The following is a 20,113-nucleotide window of genomic DNA, read 5'->3' as shown; positions in this document are numbered from 1 at the left end:
GAGGACGACGGCGTGGCCGAGCTGCAGCGGCCCCGCAACGGCTTCCAGCGGCCCCCCGGCGGGGGCAAGCGGCGCAACAGCTTCAACGTCGCGGGCGGCGGCGGCTTCAAGCACCCCGCCTTCAAGCGCCGGCGCCGGATCAACTCGGAGTGCGACCCGGTGCTGCCCTCCGAGTTCCTGCTCGGGGGCAACATCTTCGACCCCCTGAACCTCAACAGCCTGATGGACGATGAGGTCAACCAGGCCCTCAATGCCGAGACCCCCAAGTCCTCACCGCTGCCCGCGAAGGGCCGCGACCCCGTGGAGATCCTCATCCCGAAGGACATCACCGACCCCCTGAGCCTCAACAATGCACAGGAGGACCCACCGGTGTTGGCCTCCCCGGCCAAAGTGGGGCGCAAGCGGCACCGCCACCGAGGGGCGCAGCGCGGGGTGAGCAGCGGGGAGGGCAGCGGCAAGCCTGGCCCCTCCTCTTCCTCCACCTGCTCCTCCTCGTCCTCGTGCAAGTCCTGCCAGAAGACCTGCAATGGGGCCGCCCCGCAGCCCTACGAACTCAACACGGCCATCAACTGCAGGGACGAGGTTGTGCCTCCCCTGCTCCCCGCGGCCGACGGGGAGCCACAGCAAAGCCAGCAGGCCTCCGGGGGCACCACCCCGGCTGGCTCGTCTGCCAGCCTTCCTGCGGGAACAGGGAGCCGCCACCACCACCGCAAGCGGCGCAGGACTTGTAGCAAATCGGAGGGGGCGGGGGCCAGGCACCCGGGAGGCTCCGCGTCGGGCCCGCAGCCCGCCAGAGCCAGCCCGGACAGGGGCCGCGGCGCGGCGCGCAGCCGTCACCCCCCGGCGGCCTCCGCGCAGCCCCAGCCCCGGCGGCAGGCGCAGCGCAAGTTCCAGTACGGCAACTACTGCAAGTACTACGGCTACCGCAACCCCACTTGCGAGGATCCCCGGCTGCGGGTGATGAAGCCCGAGTGGTTCCAGGGCAAGGAGGTGCTCGACGTGGGCTGCAACGTGGGGCACCTCACCTTGAGCGTGGCCAAGAAGTGGGGCCCCGCCAGGATGGTGGGGGTGGACATTGACGGGGGCCTCATCCACTCCGCCCGCCAGAACATCCGGCACTACCTTTCGGAGGAGCTGCAGGAGCAGCAGCCGCCGCCACCTAAGGGCAGTGCGGAGGAGGGGGCCCGGCCTGCCCGGAAGACCTTCCCCGCCTCCCTCATGGCCAGCAGGGGACCCATCGCTGCCCCTCGAGTGCCCCAGGAGGGGGTGGACGCCACCGTCTTCCCCAACAACGTGATCTTTGTCAAGGTAAGCGGAGCGCATGCATAGCCAGTGGCTTTACCTGGAGGTGGCAGGGCCTGGCCTGGCCTGGCGCAAGCTGCCGAGGGTCTCCGTGGGAGCGAGCAGGCCCGGGCTCTTGTCCCTGCCTTCCGAGGCGCCTTGTGGAAGGCACAGCTCCCCGTGCTGGCTTGGGGCTGTTTTGTCACCAGCTGAACGTGGGAGCAGAGCGGCCTTGCTGCCCGTCCCATCCCACAGATTCCCGGCATTCCTCAGCGGCGGTCCCTGCAGGCCTGGAGTTGGAATTTGCACCTGGCGTGAGCAAGGCCGCCCTTCTGGCTGGGGAGTCATGCCGAACCATCTTCTGCCATGCCCCCCCCCCCACCAGGCCGCTGCCGGAGCTGGAAGGCAGGAGTTAATGCCAGTGCACTGTGGGCTCGTCCCATTGGTGGCTTCCTTGCCCGCTCAGGCTGGTGGCCGGCAGAGCTGGTTGGCCCCCGCGGTGTGAGAGGCAGGGCTGACGCGAGGGGTGTCCCGAGTTTGCTGAGGACAGTAAACTGAGGAGAGGGCAAGGGTGGGGGGCATCGCTGGCGGGCCCCAGGTGGTGTTTTGGGACTTCCTTCCAGAGGAGGTCATGAGGTCGGGCCGACTCTCACTGGCTTGTCGGAGCCTCTCCTGCCACAGCCGCCTCCCCAGGATGAGGGGGGCCAGCCCTAGAGCGCAGCAGTTCCAGGCTTCCTCCTGACATCGGCCCGGGTTCTTCACGGCGGATGAAGGACTGGCACAGGACGCTCTCGTCCGTGGCAGCAGCCGCCCCGTTTGGTGGTGGCCCCCACAGCCCTGGTCCTCTCCCGGCCAGGTCTGGGGCATGTGGTGTGTCCTGGGCATCAGCCAGGGCAGTGGGGCGGGAGACCACGAGTGCCTGTAGTGGGAGGGGGTCAGCTGTTCGTTAGATTCAACAATTGCGAAAAAGATCTCCCCAGAGGACAATAAAACCACCGCCAAAACAATTAAACTGCGGTGGAAATAGCGCAACACTGGTGTTGTTCGGGAAACAGGTGAAGGTGTGCTGCAGCGGTGAGGCTAGGAAGGGCGTTGCTACAGGGAGGGCGCTGTGGGGGGGCTTGGCGAGCACCTCCCAAGGCCAGCGGGGGAGGAGGCTCCGGGGAGCTGAGCGGATGGGGAGCCGGGGGGGGGCAGCAGGCCCCGAGACAGGTAACCTTGCCCTCACGGTCTGCTCTGCTCTGATCCCGGGGGTGCGCTGGGCGCGAAGCACTCTGAGCCCCCGCCAGGCCTCTCGGCGCCTGCACGCGGTGTGGCCTCCCGCCCTCGGCCGAGGATGACTTTCGGTGCCCCGACACCGGTCTTCCGGGACTCCCGGATTCTCTGGGAGGCAGAACGCCCGGCGTGCGAGGCTGCCTGTCCTCGCCGAAATGGCCAGGACGGCCACTGAGCCGGCTTGTGAGGCGGCCTTGCGCGCAGAGGGGAGGAGAGGTGGCCGGCCACGCAGTAATGCTTTCTCCCGCTCCTCCGCCCCGGGTGCGAGCTGCTCGTGGGAGGGTCCCAGCTCTGCCCTCCGGCTGGCTTTTCCTGCTGGAGTGGACTGAACTGCCCCAAGTCGCAAGGGGAAGCAGAGGAGCTGCTCGGGGGGCTCCTCCAAAGGGTGTGGGGTGTGTGAAGCACTTGGGGAAACTGCCCGGGGTGCCTCCGGGGCCAGCCAGAGGGACTGCTGTGCACAGGCGCAGCTGAAGCGTGCACAGCCCCCCCCCCCCCCGCGCCTGGCCAGGGACCCAGGGGTGAGGGTGGGCGGTGCCGAGTCACTTATGGTGCCAAATAATGGGGGGCACGGCTTTCCCCCACACAATTTGGCAGGCGGCCTCTAGCCAGTCCACTCATTCAGCAAATACTCATCCCATTCGCTCTTGGGCAAGGCTGACACCCCCACACACTCGCCCCCAGCTAGCTAATAAGGTATTGAAAACCCCCGAGTTGTTAGTCTCGGCGGGCTGGAGTTGGAGATGTGGGGGGGGCAGCCCAGCTCCTTCCCTCTGCTGCCCCCACATGCTGTTCCGTCCCGGTGCCGTCGGGATTCGGCGCTGGCCTCGAGGCGCAGCTGCACCCAGGCAGGGGGTCAGGGGCACGCAGGCCAGAGTCGGCCAGCCCTGCGCTCTCCACCATCCTTGGGGCAGCCCCCTGTGCGCGAGGGCCGCATGGGTGCTCGGGGCTGCCGGGGGCCCGCCATTCTCGCCTGACCTCGGTGCCACCGCCCAGCCGGGGGAAAGGCCAGGGCAGGGCATGGCGGCCCGGCAGGCCGCGCGCTCCTGCTCTGGCGGGGCCGCTGTCCAGTGCGTGGGCAGTCCTGCCCGCCTCTGCAGCCGGTCCTGCTTGACCCGAGGAAGGGGGACGGCTGTGCGCGAGGAGTGCGCGAGCGATGCTTCCTCAGAGTGCCGAATGCCCCCGTGTCTCGGGGCGACTTCCTCCTCCCGAAGCAACCCGGGAGCGCAGGAAAAGCGGAGCGCGCAGAAGACGCACTTCAGGGTCGACTGCTGGTCAAAATATGTCAAAATGCCTTTTTCCTGGCCCGCTGTTTCCGCCTAGCCACCCAGTGTTCTGGATTCTTGCTCGTTTCAGCTTGTGTGTGTGCCTCCCCAGGTGGCCCCGGAGGAGGCGCTCTGGTGGAGCGCTGTGAGGGCAGGCCCCCTCCTGCTCTTTCCCGCCCCTCGCGCTTGCCAGGGGCTGCCCCACCGGTGCCAGGGCGGGGCGGCTCATGCGCAGCCTTTCTCCGGCCGGCGGCTCCGCGCCTGGGTGCCCGATGGCGCCCCGGGGGGCGGGGGGGGGCCTGCCAGTGCGGGCAGAGCGGGCCGGCCCCGCGCCGCGCCAGCTCGCCTGAGGGGCCCGCTCGTCTCCCGGCAGGGCAACTACGTGCTGGAGCGCGACGAGCTGCTGGAGGCGCAGAAGCCGGAGTACGACGTCATCCTCTGCCTCAGCCTCACCAAGTGGGTGCACCTCAACTGGGGCGACGAGGGGCTGAAGCGCCTCTTCAAGCGCGTGTACCGCCACCTGCGGCCTGGCGGCATCCTGGTCCTCGAGCCCCAGGCCTGGTCCTCGTACAAGAAGAGGAAGAACCTGACGGTGAGCGGGCTCCGCCGGGCCTGGCCCGTGGCTGCCGCACCGCGGATCCGGATCTGGTCAGCCGGTGCAGCGGCGGCTGTGTGTCTGTCTTGCCCCACCAGGCGAGAGCAGGCGCCCCGTGGCTGAAGGCCTGAGCCCTGAGTGTGGGGAGGTGTACTGGGGGGGCTCCAGGAAGGCCTGGCCCCACCAGAGCGGCCGCTGCCACTTCCCGGGAGGGAGCTCTGCCACGGGGCAGTGGCTGCAGCCACGGGAGGCCCTCCCCCCACGGGGGGCTCTTGCCTGGACCGCCTGCCGCCTCACCGAACACACGATGCTCAGCCCCGATTGTGGGGCGAGGGGGCATCCGGCCCCAAGCGTTGCTGCGGCACACGGGCTCTGGCTGGCCCCCGCTTGAGGGCCGCTTGCCCCTTAGCTGCTCCCGGGCCATGGCGAGCCAGAGGCTCCCTCGCGTGGCTCCCGGCCTCAGTTCTCCCCCTCTCCCCCTCAGGAGACGATATGCAGACATTACCACCAGATCAAGCTGAAACCTGACCAGTTTCCCTCTTACCTGACTTCGCCTGAAGTTGGTTTCTCCAGCCACGAACTGGTGGCCATGCCCCGGAACACGGCAAAAGGTGACTGGGGGGGGGGGGGGAGGAGCCGCTCCTGGCATGTGGCGTGGGGGCCCCTGAGCCGGACGTGCTGCTTCTGGAAGTGCGGGGGGTGGATTCCCACAGTTTGATGCCTGCTTGCTGTCTCACCCGAGAGGAAAGGCCTGGGCCTGGCCATCAGCTGTGCTGTACCAGCACCTGGGGGCTAAGCGGGGGGGGGGCTTGGCTGGGGTGCTGTCCCCCCCACCGGCAGCCCACACGGGGCGGGCCTCGGGGCACGCAGCAAGCAGGGCATGGGCAGGGCTTGCCAACTCGCAGGCCGCCACGTTCTGGGGAGGGAGGCCAAGAGAGGAGCGGCCCGGGGCCAGCCCCACTGCCACCTTTGGCCGGGGCAGCTGCAGGCCCCAGAGTCCCGGCCGGGACAGCCTCCCCCAGCCCCCGCTCCTGCCTCGGTCCTGAGCCCCTCGCCTCTGCTGCTACTGGCGCAGCGCCCTGTGCGGAGCCCAAGGCTTGTCAGGTGGGGCTCCTGGGGCTGGAGCTACGGGGGGGTGGGCTAGAGGAGGCGACACGGCAGGGGCCCCTCCGCTGCCTAACCTGTTGCCTTTTCTCTGGGCTTTTCCTGCAGGCTTCCAGCGCCCCATCTATCTCTTCCACAAGGGCTGCCCGGGCACACGCTGAGGACTCCCTGGCTTGCCGCCAGCGGTCCCATGGCGCCCGCCTCCTTCCTGGATCAGCCACCATCGCTTGCTGGGGAGGTGGGCCGGCGGGCCACCCCCGTGGACCCTTTCCCAGGTGGGACAGAGCAAGCCGGAAGTGGCCCTGCGGCTGCCTGGGCTGGACTCGAGCATACCTTCGATTATCCCCGGACGGCAAAGGCCGGCAGCTGGAGTGGGACCTGCGCTGCAGGGGAGGCGGCGGGCTGTGGGGCCTTTTGGTCCCGAGGTGCCTCCCTCCCGAATTCCCGGTGGATGCAAGCGCCGGTTGCAAGCGCTTTGCTGCCCCTGCCTCAGGCGGGCAGGGAGCGAAGATCGCGGCCTGCTCCCCCGCCCCAGGAGGAAGGGGATGGGGAGAGGACTGCTCCCCCGCGGCCACTCTGGACTGGGCCTCCTTGCCCCGGCCGGCCGGCCGGCCCCTGCCGCTTGCTTCCTCCCTCCCACCCCATTCCTGCCGGGAAGGAGACTCCCCAAGGAAGTGTCCCCTGGTTCTTTTTCTGCCTCCTGCGTTTCCCTCCACTGCCTGAGCCGGGGGGGGCACAGGTGGCAGGTGGGTCGTGTGCGCAACTCCAGTGCGGGGGCCGCCTGCCCGCAGCACGCCCGACCGGGCCCCCTTCGCTGTTCCCTGGGCGCGGCGTGTCGGTGCCTCCCCGGGGGCAGCCCGGTGGCTCGACTGGACAGACTTCTGCTGCGGCTCCAGCCTCTGCGCCCCTGCCGGGGGGCCCGCGTGACCCGCTTTCCCCACGGATGGTTTGCGCCCACCGGCCTGCCCTTGCACCACGGAAGGGGCTGGCCCCAGAGGCAGGAGGCGCCCGTGGGGCCGGGGCCGCCTCCATGCCACTTGGGTGCCTGCTCGGGAGGGAGGGCGAGGGGGTGCTGCCGGCCCCCGAGCAGCTTCCTGCTGCTCCTGGAGGGGCTGCTGGAGGCCCCTGAGGTGGGGCGAGTCCATCTCCCCAGCCCCCTTTTGTGGGGACATCCGGGAGGGAGCCGCTGTCCGGCCGAGACGCCCCTTTGCGGAAACACGCACCTCTCGGGGGCACAGAGGCAGCGCCTGCCCCAGCAGCCGGGAGCCCCGTTCCCACAGGAGTTTTATCTTCAGAACACGTTGATTCTATATACAAATAAAGCCTACAGATTATTACCAGCCGCTGCTCTTGTCTGTGTGCCAAGGTGGGGGTGCGGGGGGGGGGGCGAGAAAGGAGGGCCACGCGGGTGCAGTCAAGCTTTATATGTACAAACACGGAGTGGAAACGAAGGGGCGCGGTGCCTCCTGCAGTCCGGGTGGGGGGGGGGTCGCAGCGGCACTGGGGGCTCCTGCTTCTTAGCTGTCCCACTGCTGCAGCTTCCGGTACATGAAGAAAGCGGTGGCCGGGGGCCGGGGCCGGGGCCGGAGCCGGGGTGGCGGCAGTCCCGGCACGTCGAGGCAGGGGCTCTCCGTGAGCAGCTCCCGGGGGTCGTGGAAGGCCAGCAGGTCTGGGCCGGCACAGTCCGGCTGCTGCTGCGGGAGAGAGCGAGTGAGGCCCTTCCTCCGTGGCCGGCCGTGCGGGGGCCGCGTGGGGAGCCCCTGGCCCGCGGGCCAGGCACGGAGGAGCCGTGGCCGCCGTTCTCCATGGGCCTCGCACCTCTGGCCGGGGGCCCCGCGATGCTGCGCTGTCGGGCACCCGTGTGTGTCAGTGCGTGAGCAAGGAGCCGGCGCGCGCAGGTGGCAGCCCAGCCCCAGGCGGGAGAAGGTTCTCCGCTCGGCGCAGAGGCAGTGCCACCTGCGCAATTTGCGGCGCCCCCCTCCGTGCCCTTTTGCGACACTGGGGAGGGGTCTGTTGCTCTGCAGGCGCCTGTGGCCTCCGCAGGGGACGGGGGCCCCACACTCACCCTCTTGGCCTCCGGACGATGCCGGACGAGCGCGAGCTTCTCCTGGACAGCCGAGCTGAGCAACTCGTCCTCCGGCACACGCAAGCTGACGAGGCCTTGATAAAGCTGCTGGTCCCGGGGAATGTTCATCCCTGCAAGAGCCGAGTCGGGGCCCCTGAGCACGCAGGCAGCATCCCACCACAGGGGGGGGGGCAGAGCGGCGAGCGGTTCGAGAGCGGCACCCCCCTTTCCCTTGCAAGTCAGAGCAAAGGCTTGGCCTCGCCCAACTTCAGTTCCACTACAGATTTAGGGAGCATCTCTTAGGACGCGGCTCCGGGTGCAGCAAGGGCGACTCACTCCACCCGGACTGGGGCTCGAGTGCCCCCACAGAGGCCCCCCGGCTGGGCTGAAGAGTCGGGCCCGGGGTGGGGCAGGCCAGGCAAGGCATGCTGCAGGCAGCCATCCGCAGGACTGGCAGTGCCCAAGGAGGGCCGGTAGGAGCCCTTCATGCCCCCCAGTGCAAAGCCCGACTAGAACCAGCGGAGGACGTGAAGCCACCGGAGGCCAACCCACCGGGCCGTGAGAGCGCAAGGGACGGGAGTCTCCCAAACTTTTCTCGGAAAGGGACAGAGACTTGGCAAACATGCCCAGGTTGGCGAGCTTTTTCCAGCCGGCGAAAGTCTCTTGCGTCCGTTTCCCTCCCTCCCCTGGCAGGACGTGGGATTCTCTGGCCCTCATGCCCCCCTTCCATGTATAAGAGCCGTGTATGGGATTCTCTGGCCCCCTTTCCACGTACGGAGGGTTTCTCAACCAAGACTATTTGGAGCCGGTCTCCTTAACAAGGATGGAGCTGAGCCTCAGGCACACGCGCCAGAAAGTGCTGTATGTTTATTTGGGTGCCGAGAGGCCTTCCTTCATCAAACGGGACTCGGGAGAGGACCGTTCGCAGAAGGGCACGCGAAGCCCCCCACGCAGCCGGAGGACCCCGCTCCGTGCCGAGCAGCTCTCGGGGCCTGGTCCCAGTCGTGGATGGGGTGCGGGGCAGGGTAGGTTCCCCGAAAGCTCACTGCCAGGAGCTGATCACCGGGGAGCCGTCTCAGCCCTCCAGAATGGGGGGGGGGGGGCAAAAGCCAGGAGGCCGCCAAATGGCTGAGGGGAAGGCGCCCACCCGCAAGGGCTGCCCTTGGCCCGGAGCCCAGCATCCCCGTTTCTGCTGGCTGGCCACAGATGTTCAGCCTTTGCGCATGAACAAGGCCAGGAAGCGAATGCGAGGCGCACGCTGTGCTTGAACCTTTCTCCTGGCATCCCCTGGAGCTTTCTAGCCACTGGGCCATGCTGCCTTTCCAGTTGGCTGTATTACTGCTGGTGCTTGCACGTGTGATGCTTGGGCTCATTCGCCACGCAGGGAGGCCTCCACAAGTGGGAAGCGGAGGCCGTCCGCGAGGCTCTGCCCCCCCCCCCCGAGTCCCACACGCAGGAGCCGTCGCACTCACCGGGGCCCACCTGCGCCTCCACGGCACAACGGGCCACAAAAGAGCTCTGCACCAGTGCCTCTGCCGCCTGCCGGGCATCGAAGCCCTGCTCTTGCGCAGACTGCACCTCTGCCCCCAGCGCGAGGGTGCTGTGGGGGACTGGGGTGGCCAGCACGCTGGGGGTCTGAAGCAGCCCCTCCGCTCCGCAGCCCCTCCTGGGCTCCGCCTTCAGCGCAGCCGTGGTGGGGAGGCTGCCGGACTCGCCCGGGGCCTCTTCGGCTGGCTCCGCTCGCCTGGGCACTTCCCGGCTGCTCTCCCTCGGTTCCTCGGAGACAGATCCCAGCCTGAAGCGAACCTGCAGGGGAACCAAGGAGCTCATGCAGCCGGGCTTCAGCGGGCGGGGAGGCAACCGCGCGGGTGCTGACCGGGGTCCTGGGGGCACAGGCACGGAGGATTGCTCCAGACAAGGGTGAGCTGCATTTCCGATAATTTCAACAGCTTAAGCTCCCGAGCAGGAATACTGCGTCCTTCCAGGCAGGGAACACCCGGGATGCAGGAACCGGTTTTCCCAGCTTTACCTGGAGCTGCCAGGGATCGAACGTGGGAAAGCACTCAGAAATGGTCCCACAGGGAGCACGCCAGGGGTCTTGGCATTCCTTGCCCCTTCTTCGCCGGGCTTCCCAACCTGGCGGCTTTGAGCCCCCCTCACCCGCCCCATGTACCTGTCTGCGTGGGGGCCTCCCCTGCAGGCGCCTCCGAAGGATGCCACCCCCTGCCCGGCCAGCGCAGCTTCGCTCAGGGGTCAGCGCCACATCAGGATCGGGGCTCAAACTTCGGGACTGCGGGGGTGGGAGCGGGCTGGGGGCAGTGCAAGGGAAGCTGTCCCGGTCGTCTCCACAGGAAAGACTGAGGGTTGCAGCCATCGTGGAGGGGGGGCTGAGAAGGCGAGCAGCCGCTCCTGTCAGAGAGAGAGAGCGTGGGGGCAGTGAACACGTCGGCAGCATGGGAGGCGGTTCTCCGGAGGGCGCCCGGTTGGGGAAGCCTGAGCTAGCAGCGCGACCCTCCGTTCCCCCACCAGAGGGCGCCGTTTCTCGCATCTGTGCAGCTTAAGCTTCTCCGGGAACCCTCCATGAAAGAAATTAGGAGAGTAAGTATCCGGAGGAGGGCTTTCTCTGCGGTGGCGCCCAACCTATGGAATTCACTCCCCAAAGAGGTCCGCCTGGCACCGTCGTTACTGGTTTTTCGGCGCCAGGTAAAGACCTTTTTATTTAAACATCATTTCAATTGTTAAAACATATGATCTGGCCTGGGCAACTTCTTCTTCCTTCTCTTTCTCCTCCTATATTTTTATTTTATACTGATAATTTTAATTTTGTATTTGTAAATCAATGTATTTTTTGTATTGTCATATTTTATGGTAATTTATTATGTACTATTGTATTTCAATGTATTTTATCATGTTGTAAGCCGCCCCGAGGTTTCGGCAAGGGGCGGCATAGAAATGTTATAATAATAATAATAATAATAATAATAATAATAATAATAATAATAATAAACAGGCAGAAGCCCCGCAATTGGACCCCAAATGCTTTCCAGACCCTCCCCCCGGCCGCCCTTTTTTGGAAGCGGCAGAAACTGGGGGTTCGGGGGCCGCCTTTCGCAGAAGGCTGCCGGGTGCGGGGCGCCACCGGGCCGAGCAGAGATGCCCCCTCCCGCGCGCCTCGGCACGGCCGGGAGCCCCTCGGTCCTCTCGCTCGGCCTTGACGGCGGGAGGAAGGGGCGGGCGGCTCGGGGCGGGCTGCCCGGGACGCGGCGTCCCTGATCTGCCCCGCGCGCCCTGCGCCCCCTTGCAGGCTCCCCGGGGCATTTCGTGCCGCCTCGGCCGCTTCGCACCTCTCTTTTCCCGGGCTACTCAGCCAGCGGCTGTTCCTCCCCGGGAACAGTTTGCGACCCTCGCGCACCCCACGCCCCGCGAGACGCTTTCCAAGTCTTCCTTTCCTTCACCTCCTCCGCCGGTTTTCCGTCTCCTGCTCCGCCGCTTCTCCCTCCGCGAAACTCCACTTTTTTTACCACTAACCGGGAACGGTTACGGGCCAGGGGAGAAGCAGCCTCGCTTTCAGTCCAAGATGGCGCCAGGCTGAAAGTGCCCTATCTAAACCACTGGGGGTGATAGAGTCGCGCGGCAGCACTGCCCTTCCCGGCTCTTCCGGTCTAGCGACTTTCCAATGCAAAGTCGAGCGAGATCTTTCGGCGAGGCGTGCCAACTCCTAGAGCGGCGGCAGCACCATTGCGCCCCCTGGAAAAGGAAAGACGGCGTAACCAAAGTAAGTCGAAGGCGCATTTGGATGACGTAAAAGCAAAAGCGCGCTCCTCCTCCTCGCTTTGAATCAAAGATGGCAACTGAACTGGAAATACTCTATCTAGTCAATGAAGTGGAGGCGGGGAGGGAAAACCTCCTTCTGGGTTGAACATGGCGGCCCAAGGGAAGCCGCGCCTGCGCACTTGGCATTTTCTTAGTGCAAGATGGCGGGCCAAGGGACTCTGGGTTACGGGTTCGAAACCGGTAACTGGAAGTTGAGGTGGGGGGGGGGCTATTAAAATTTGCAGGCGGTTTTTCATTCTAAATTGTTAAATCGAACTGGGATAACCTACTAATCCAAACCAATTACCACTAAGGCAAAGCGCTACAGTTTCTACCAAGCCGGAGGCAAATTTCCCCAGGAAATAGGGACCACCCTCCTGCAACACTTGGTAGCAATGGAAGATGGGATCTGTTTCCTTCCAGGCTGACAGAGCTCCTCAGATTAATAAAGCTGCCCCTGCACACACCCTCACCTCGAACGTACCCTCCTTACCCCACCAGGGTTGCAGTCCTGAAAACACGCAAGACGCAAACGTTTGCATTTTTAGAGACAAAATCCGAGGACTGCAGGGACCCAGCTGGCTGTGCTCCCAGAAAAGGGGGAGCTGTGGGCCGGGGTGCCCGTGCTTTTGGTTCTCTGGGCCGCATGGAAGAAACAACATTATCTTGGGCTGCATATTAAATACACAAACACTAACAAAAGCTGATAAGCAGCAAAAAATTGTGCATAATTCTGGTGATACCCACCTCCACAGATAAGCAAAAAAGTCCTCACATCATCCTAATTACGTGGCACCCCGCTCGCTCGGAGAGTCTTTTAAAATTGCCGAGCAAGTCCATAGTTTGTGAGCACTAATAGAGAAAATGAACACATCTAAGTAATAAAGCTTCACTGATTTTTTATTATAAAAGTAAAAGAAAAGAGAGCAACATGAAACTAGCGGGATATTTGACATTGCATCCGTATCTGGTTCAGTGGAAGCACTTGCAATTCCCAGAGAGTTCCCAAGGTGTTCATCAGATACCCTGGCTCTAATCTTGCTCTTGGTGGGCTTCATTCTTGTAAATAGTTGCTCACAGATGTGGGTGCGGCCAAAAGGCGAAGGCTTGAAGAAGGCGTGATTGTGAAGCGAGGGGCGCTTGTCTCTGGGACGATGGGACCCATAAAAGCCCATGAGCAGGTTTTTCTTTAAGCTGCATGTCAGGCGTCAGCTCTGTGCATCCCATTTGAAAACTGGCAGGCAACTCATTTATGTCGACTGAAAGTGGAGTCACAAGTATACCAAAATAGTGCTTGTTTCCCCAGAAATCTTGAAATCTGTTTTCAAACTCTTGTATCAAATCGAAAAGCAAGGCTGCATATGTTTCGCTGTCCACAGGACTGTTTAACCAACGAGTCGAAATGTATAAAATTGTTTGCAATGGCAGGTTGAAAGATGATTGAAAATAGCTGCGTTTCACTTGCCAAGTCACCACGAGCAGGTGCAGCGTCTGATGGGGTCAATCTGACTGTCTGCGCTTGGAAGGTAATACACTGGAATTACACAGCTGTAAAACTGAAGCAACATGCATACAAATACTGAGAGCATATGTAAGTTTATTTTATGTGACATCGCGACACGACATTGTAGATGACAATGTACACACTGGAGAACTGTGCAATCAAGTTACAAAAAAATTGAAAAAAATCTCATAATGTTTTAAGTAAGTTTGTGATTTTGTGTTGGGCCGCATTCATGGCCATCCTGGGCCGCATGTGGCCCCCGGGCCGTGGGTTGGTCACCCCCATTGTAGGCCTTTTCCCCCAATCTCATACACTGGGGTCTGCCCTTCCTTGGGAACTTCTGTAATCCAGCACCCCGAAAGTATTTACATCTTCTTGCAATCTTTCCATTGACCTAAGAAAGCTATTGCACTAACCAGGATTTGGGGTTTTTCCTACGGCTGCCTGGAGATGAGTCACCTTAAAATCCGATAAGGGATCCGATAAGGAAACCGTGGAAGCGGGCTTGGGCTACTCCAGCCCCCTCCCCGTCTCTTGGCCTTTGCCGTCCTAACTGGCAGCTGCAGTGGGAATCCGGCCCGGACCTTCTGGGGACCAGTGGGGTGGTGTGCGCACCGAGCCCAGTCCTTCCCGCAGAGCAGCAGTGGCCATCTGGCTTGCGGGCAGAGGTGCGCCCCTCGCTGGGCAGGCTGCCCGGCCGCACACGCTTTCCCCGGGCACGGGGCTCCCAAGGCCGCACACGCGCTCTCAGCCGCAGCTGCCAGAACCGGGGGGAACCTGCGCACGGCTCCAATTCTGGAGTGTCAGCAAAATCTGCTATTTGGCAGCTCGCTTTATCTCTCGCTTGCCCTCCTCCTCCTCCTCCGCCAGCGCCACCCCGTCAGGAAATTCCTGCCGTCGCTTCCAGACATTCATCTGCGGTGGGTTATTGTTTGGTCCCGAGTGCAGCGGAAAGCGCGATCGGGGCGGGAGGGCAGGCGCTTCTGCATGGGGCTCCGGGGCTCTTTCACAGGCAGGCTTGGGGCCCCTTCGTGGAGCCGGCGATGGCAGACGCTGCCATCGCGGGCGGTTCACACGGTGCTTCGATTGTGCCGGCAACGCCGTCCCGCCCCTCTGGGCTTGGCCCCTTTGCAAACACAGACCCCCAACATCGCCGGGCCGCCTGGCCCAGGACTGCCCCCTCCGGCTGGCGACCGCTCTCCGGGGCGAGAGGGGCCCTTCCTGGCCTCTGTCCCGGAGCCCCTGAAGGGAGAGGGCTGGACGGGCCATCCCACGTGCAACGCCGCGCGCCCAAATCCCTCGCCCTGCCCCGGCTGGGCTCTCCTCTCAGCGCGGAGGAAGGCCGGAGTGCTCCCAGCGTCCCCCGCCAGCGTCCACCTCCCAGGACTCCCCAGCCAGCGGACCGCATGACCAGCCGGAGAACGCCAGCCAGCCGTCGTTGGATCGTTTCTGTTCAAACACCCTGGACACACATGGACAAGATCCCACCTCCGCCAGTAATGCTGGCTTTTGGTCAACCAAGGAATTGGCCTTTAGAAGTCAAGCTTTGGCTTTTGAACTTCAGTTCTGGCAACCCAAGGTGTAACGTGTTACGTGCAGGGCTTCATTCAAACTTGGGACTGGTTTTGGGGTACTTTAATATTGATATCGTTTTTATTCCTTTCATTTCTCTCTGCCTCTCACAGCCAAAGATCTCTGGGCAGTTTATGCAATCCATAAAAACAAAGGATAAAACCCAATTAAAATGTCAGAAAAATCAGGAAAAATGTAGAAATGTAAAACAACTAAACAGAGAGGGCAAAATAAACGACCCAAAGAACAATTGGGTGACCCCCTTCAAGCCCCTTGCGTGGCCACGTATGTCTCTAAAAGTCCCAGAAAAGAGGTTTGGTACCCGCCAAAGGGGAAGTTATTTCACATCCAAGAAAGCCCTCGCTCTCGTTGCCGCCCTCTGCACTTCCCTCGGAGCTGACACTCGGACGAAGGCCCCAGAGGTTGAGTGAAGCGTCCAAGTAGAATATTTCATTATTGATATCATGCATTATTTTGGGGTTTTGTAAAAATAACCAAAGTGTCTTTCCATAAAAATAGGAGAATGCCGTTAAACAGGCAAACAAAAGCGACGTGAAAAACAGAGCAATAAGAACGCCACACTGCCGCAAATTTAAGCATTAATAAGCCGAGTTCAGAACTAAAAACCCTCGTGGGAAGCAGTTAAAGTTCTCCACGCAGCCGGTGCAGTAAAAACCAGCTGGGCCTGGGTTGTTGCTGGGGAGGAAAGGACCCCTTGACTTTCCTTAAAACAGGCAAAGAGGGACCTTTGCCTCAGAACCTGTCTGCACACGGAGGGGTTGCACGTGAAGTGATCCTCAAGAAGAGAGTGCTTCTGTGCATGCACAGAGCTCCTGGGACTGAGCTGCGGGGGGGTCCCCATCAGCAAGCACTCTGCAATGCTGAGGCATCTGTTTAGAAAGGGGCAGCGTCTATGGCAAATGAGCGGAGCAGAGAAACCAGATCGAGTGCGGGAAGGCAGCGTCATGCCGGCTTTCTGCCCGAGGGGCGCAAACCCGCCCGGCCTGCTGGGGGAGCCCAGGGCCTCGGGGGGCCGAGCCGGTGCTTCCCCCAGGCAGCGCTGGAGTGTGGGAGGAGGGGGCTCTCCTGGGAGGCTGCTGCTCCGGGGCTGGCGAAGATGGCAGTGGAAGGGAAATGAGGTCTGATTTCCTGACATCGGTTCCCTCCCTGCCAGGGCTTCCCGAGAGAAAGGGAGAACAAAAGAACTTTCCGGTTCGGGAAAAAAGAGGGCAAGGAACAATGTGGTGGCACACGGAGGGTTAACGTCAGGGGGCTGAGGTCCTTTGGGTGGGGGGTGCGCACTGGAAGGGCGGGTGGGGCAAGCAGGCGGCCGGGACAGCCCTGGCTGGGCACACCGGACCCCCGGGTCCTGTGTGGGGGGAGGCTGGATACGGAGGGAGGGGCTCATCGCCGGGGGCAGGAGCCAGGACTCCTGGGTCCCTGGGGAGGGGGCAGGCGGGGCGGACCGCAGGGCTCAGTTCTGGGAGGAAGGCCACACCGGGGGGGCAGGTTTAGGAAGACACCAGGCGGCGGGCCGTGTGGGGCGGCCTGTAGCACTGCCCCCCCACATAGCGTGGCGCAGCAGCGGGGCAGGGGGCTCCTGGCTGACTTGGCTTCACAGTCCGGCCTGGTGCCCCTTCCCTCTCCCACCCCGACACCCATCGGCCACCCCGGACGATCTCGAACGCCGGTGCCGCAGAAAGATAACTGGCGAGATTCAAAGCACGCTGAACGGCCGGCAGATGAGGACCATCTGGGCGGACGTGTCGGGGCAGCCGTCTTTGCCTCTCCCCTCCGGCCCCCCGGCTCCTGCTCTCCGGGCAGCCGCCGGCACAGGTCAGCTGCCCCCGTGAAACCAGCCGGGCACCCCAAGCCCCCCGTCTGCACAAAGAGGGCGGACTTCCACGTGGCCGTTCCTGCCGTCTCGCCTTTCCTCCTCACACATCCGGATGCCGGCTGGAAATTTATCGGGGTGTTGGCGGGAGGGGCGCAGGGCCGCGTAATTCAAACCAGGCCGGGTTTTTATAGCGCTCTCCGCTAGCCGGCCGAGAGGCGACCGTCTCCCCTCCCCACGGCGCTGCCCGCCCGGCCCCCCATCGCTGTCTGGAATCAATTTGCGCCGAGAGCTGCGCAGCCCTCCGTAACTCCTGCAGCCAACGAGGCCCGGAGTGGGGGCGGAGATGCCCCTCCCCGGGACACGCTCTGCCCTCCGGCGGCAGGGTGCTAGGCACTGTACGCGCAGTGGGTGTGCCTCGAGGCCAGGGGGAGGCAGGGCGGTCAGGGCCGGGGCCGGGGCCGCTCCGGACGGGGCAACCGCGGAAGGCTGCTGGGGCCCCGGCCAGGCCTGGCCGTGCCGCACTTGGCCTCCGTGGCCCGGAGCGACCGCGGAGAGGGGTCGGGCCAGGCGCGGCTTGCCAGGAGAAGCCCGGGGGGAGGTCGCGGGCGCGATGTGAGACGGCGGCCTGCGCATCATGGGCCAGGTTGGCCCCCGGAGCCTGTCACTGGCCGGGGAGACCTGCCTGAGGAGGCAAGTGCCAAGGGGGCTGGAGGCAGACTCAGGCTCTCTGGCTGCAACAGAAGGAGCACTCTTAACATGTGCAGGGGAACCTGCCTTCTTTATTGGCACCTTCCTGGTGTGCGGCTTTGGAAACAGGCCTGGGCCAGCAACGCCCCTGCGAAAGGGCCCTTTGTGCATTTGGGTTTCTTGCCCTGTCTGGAGAGCCGTTGGTGAGAAATCTCCCACAAGCTGCCCCCCAAACCCGCAATCGGGACCCACGTTTGGGCAGGGTGGGGCCCCGGTGCTGGTTCGGGCCGAGGGCCGGCCGAGCTCAGCCAAGCCGGTGCCCAAGCAGGAAACTCTTCCCGCGGGCCCTGAGCACAGCAGGCTGCCCATCTTCCCCATGCAACTAGTGTGCTCAGGCACATGGTCCCCCGCCCTCACGGTGGCCCAGAGGTGCCAGGACCAGCAGCTGTCCGTGGCCATGGCCTCTGAGTGTGTCCAGGCCCCTTTGACAGAGGCCCAAAGAGGAGGCCGCCGGAACGGCTCCCGCAAGCAGCTGCCAGCACGGGCCGAAGCCCTGCCCTGCCCTGCCCTGCCCTGCTGCCCTGCCCTGCCCTGCCCTGCCGCCCTGCCCCTCGATCCTTGAGTGCCAGTGTGCTGGGAAGGAGGACCCCTTGGTCGCAGCCCGGCGCAGGAGGAGAGGACTGGCGACGCTTGCCCGGGCCCGGGACGGGAGGGTGGCCCGTGCTGCCCCCTGCCCGGCACGCCCCCCGTGCAGCCCTTGCCAGCACAGACACGATTTCGTGCCCCTCCCCCGCCCCGCGTGGCTTCCCGGCATCATCCCCCGGCACGACTGCACAGCTCCGGCCTGGGAGGAAAGGCTGGGAATTGTTTCGCTCAGGATGGCTGGAGCCAGGCAGGAAACACCGGGAAGCTCAGCCTCTCCTGGGTCAGCGGCCTGGTTCTGCCCGTGCTCCCTCAGTTCTGACCCATACGCCCCCCAGCATCCCGGACCCGGGGCTCTCCGTGGGCCAGCCGCCCACTTGGACTGGGCTGACTGATTCTCTGCTCGTGGGCAGAGGTCGCGGGGAGCCGGCTGGGCCCGCGCGGCATTTCCGACCGCGAGGGCCGCACACCCATGGGCCACAGTGCCCAGGGAGCGGTGCAGAGTGGCCCATGGGCGGCTGCCCACGGCGGGTCCCCACTGGTTTTTGCCCCACGCTGCTGCACGGGGTGGTAAGGGGGACTCCGGACTGCCCCCGAGTGCTGCTCGGGCACCTTGGGGGCAGCTCTCGCCCGGCAGCTGCTTGGCAGGAGTGGCCAAGGTTCCTCGTTGCCCTTGACGAGCGGCCCTTGCAGGGACCCCCAGGGGCGGTTGGATCGCCCAGCCGGGACGGCAAGCAGGCGGGGGGCTTGCCAATCGAGGAGGCCAGGAGCTGGGCCCACGAGGGGGGGAGCCCGGGCTGCGGGAGCCCTGGGCCGTGTCCCCTGGGCGTCCTGGTGCCCCGCAGGGGCCAGGCCAGGGTCGGCCTTCGGCTCGGAGGAGGCGGGTTGGCACCCTGGGTTGCCCCGTCCCCCGCGAGGCCTCCAGCCAGCCATCACCTCCTGGAGCTACTGCAGCCTTCCTCACCTGGCAACCTGACCTCCGGGGATGATGGGAGTTGCAGTCCCACACATTAGGGGGGCATGCCAGGTTGGCCACGACAGGACACGCAATGCTGCGGCCTGACCCCAACGTGTTTTCCAGTTGTCGTCCTCGAGGGTGGGATCAGGGCCCCTGGTGAGAGGGCCCTTTGGCGAGGGCTCCCGGGGGGAATGCCTTCTGCAGGGATGCTCACGGGCCCCCGGCCCTGAGACGCATCTTGCCACTGGCTGAGGAGGACGCCACCTTCCCAGGGTGCCTCTGCCACAGGCCTCGCGTTCCTCCGGAAAACCTTGTCTCTCCGAGGCTGACGGTTCCACGCCAAGCTTGATCGTTCCCGCTGCCGGTCTGCGTACGTTTGTTTAACCACCGTCCTTGTTGTACTTTCTGGATTTTTGGCAGGCTGTTGGTTGCAAGGGGCGCTGCGAAGGGCTGGACAGAACTCTTTGTGTCCAAAAGGAGGCGAACCTGCGTGGGGCCCAGGGGGCAGCCCGGGGGTCTGATTCTGCGTGTGCCATTGCTGGGGACAGGTGAGCACAGGGCCACCCCAAATGGGGCCACAGGGCTGTGCCGGTGCCCGCCCCAGTCGCCTGGGGCCGATCTGCCCAGTGACCAGGGCCATCCCAGCCCCACTGCTGCTAGGACCCCTGGGGCCCTCCAGACATGTGCGTGGGACTACAGTTCCCATCACCTGCCCAGGCAGCCTGGTCCTTCATGGCTGTGGCCGGTGGAAGTATCCATGGTGAACTCATCTGGAGGGCTGGGCAATGAAGTCGTCATAAGGATGGGGGGGGCAGAAGACTCCTGGGGGCCCCTTGCACTCCTGGCACAGCACAAAAGCAGGACAGGGATTTATTTATTCATTCATTTTATTTCAAACATGTCTATGCCGTCCCCACCGCAACAAAGCCTTGGGGCAGCTCACAACAAAAACTGGGCATGAAAGCCCCAGCAATCCGCGGCGCTGCCTTTGGAGACGGTCCGGACACGCCACCCGCCCGTCGCGCGCCGGCTTCTTGCGCTTTCACTTCGGGTTGGCTGTCCGCCTGCAGCGCGCTGGCTCTGGCCTTTAAGAGCCCCACAGCGCCTGGGCCGCCCCGCCCCGCCCCGCCCCGCCCCAGGCTTTTCTGTGGGCGCCCCTTCGCAGAGAGCAGGCAGGGCCTTCTCTGGGGCAGCCCCGTGGCTCTGGACTTTCTCCAAGGGCAGTTGGCACAGCCCCTTCGTGCTCCCTTCCGGCGAGGGCTCCTGGGCTGCCGGTGGTGGCTTCTCCCCCCCCCCGCCCCCCGGGGTCGGGACCGCCACCCCATTGTAAGCATCAGAGAGCCTGGCTTCGGCTCCACTTCCCCTCCCTGCACCCGCGGGGGGGCAGTTTCTGCAGTGCACCCAGAGTGGTCGAATGCACCCCACCGAATCGGAGGGCCACCCACGGATTCCCCTGCACCCCACGGATTTCGCACGGGGTCGCTCGGCATGGCTCGATCCTAGCGCGCCAGCTACATC

General features: G+C 64.2%; 2 protein-coding genes across 4 annotated transcripts in view; one reads left to right on the top strand and one right to left on the bottom strand.

Moving 5' to 3' along the window:
* Positions 1-6,857, top strand: part of MEPCE (methylphosphate capping enzyme) — a 7,068-nt gene extending 211 nt beyond the window's left edge. Inside the window, exons 2-5 of the mRNA XM_044417134.1 lie at positions 4-1,308; positions 4,192-4,410; positions 4,898-5,024; positions 5,626-6,857. Coding sequence (XP_044273069.1) covers positions 4-1,308; positions 4,192-4,410; positions 4,898-5,024; positions 5,626-5,678 — 1,704 coding nt within the window. The 3' untranslated portion in view covers positions 5,679-6,857. The remainder of the gene's footprint in view (positions 1-3; positions 1,309-4,191; positions 4,411-4,897; positions 5,025-5,625) is intronic.
* A 69-nt stretch (positions 6,858-6,926) lies between these two features.
* Positions 6,927-11,232, bottom strand: PPP1R35 (protein phosphatase 1 regulatory subunit 35). 3 transcript variants are annotated; one of them, XM_044417189.1, is made up of 5 exons: positions 11,038-11,232; positions 9,756-9,969; positions 9,055-9,388; positions 7,583-7,713; positions 6,927-7,211 (listed from the first exon to the last, which is right to left on the bottom strand). In XM_044417189.1, exons 2-5 carry the CDS (start codon positions 9,954-9,956, stop codon positions 7,035-7,037), a joined length of 843 nt encoding a protein of 280 aa, XP_044273124.1. In that variant the 5' UTR covers positions 9,957-9,969; positions 11,038-11,232; the 3' UTR covers positions 6,927-7,034. The 3 variants fall into 3 exon arrangements, with proteins under 3 accessions (XP_044273124.1, XP_044273123.1, XP_044273125.1); XM_044417188.1 differs by having other exon boundaries at positions 9,756-9,991; positions 11,038-11,231; XM_044417190.1 differs by having other exon boundaries at positions 6,927-7,208; positions 9,756-9,991; positions 11,038-11,227.
* Positions 11,233-20,113: the final 8,881 nt, after the last annotated feature.

Source organism: Varanus komodoensis, unplaced genomic scaffold (assembly GCF_004798865.1).
Source record: "Varanus komodoensis strain SLA01 unplaced genomic scaffold, ASM479886v1 scaffold87, whole genome shotgun sequence".
Classification (NCBI taxonomy): domain Eukaryota; kingdom Metazoa; phylum Chordata; class Lepidosauria; order Squamata; family Varanidae; genus Varanus; species Varanus komodoensis.
The sequence above is the reverse complement of the archived record's forward strand: the minus strand, read 5'-3'. Positions and strand labels throughout refer to the sequence as shown.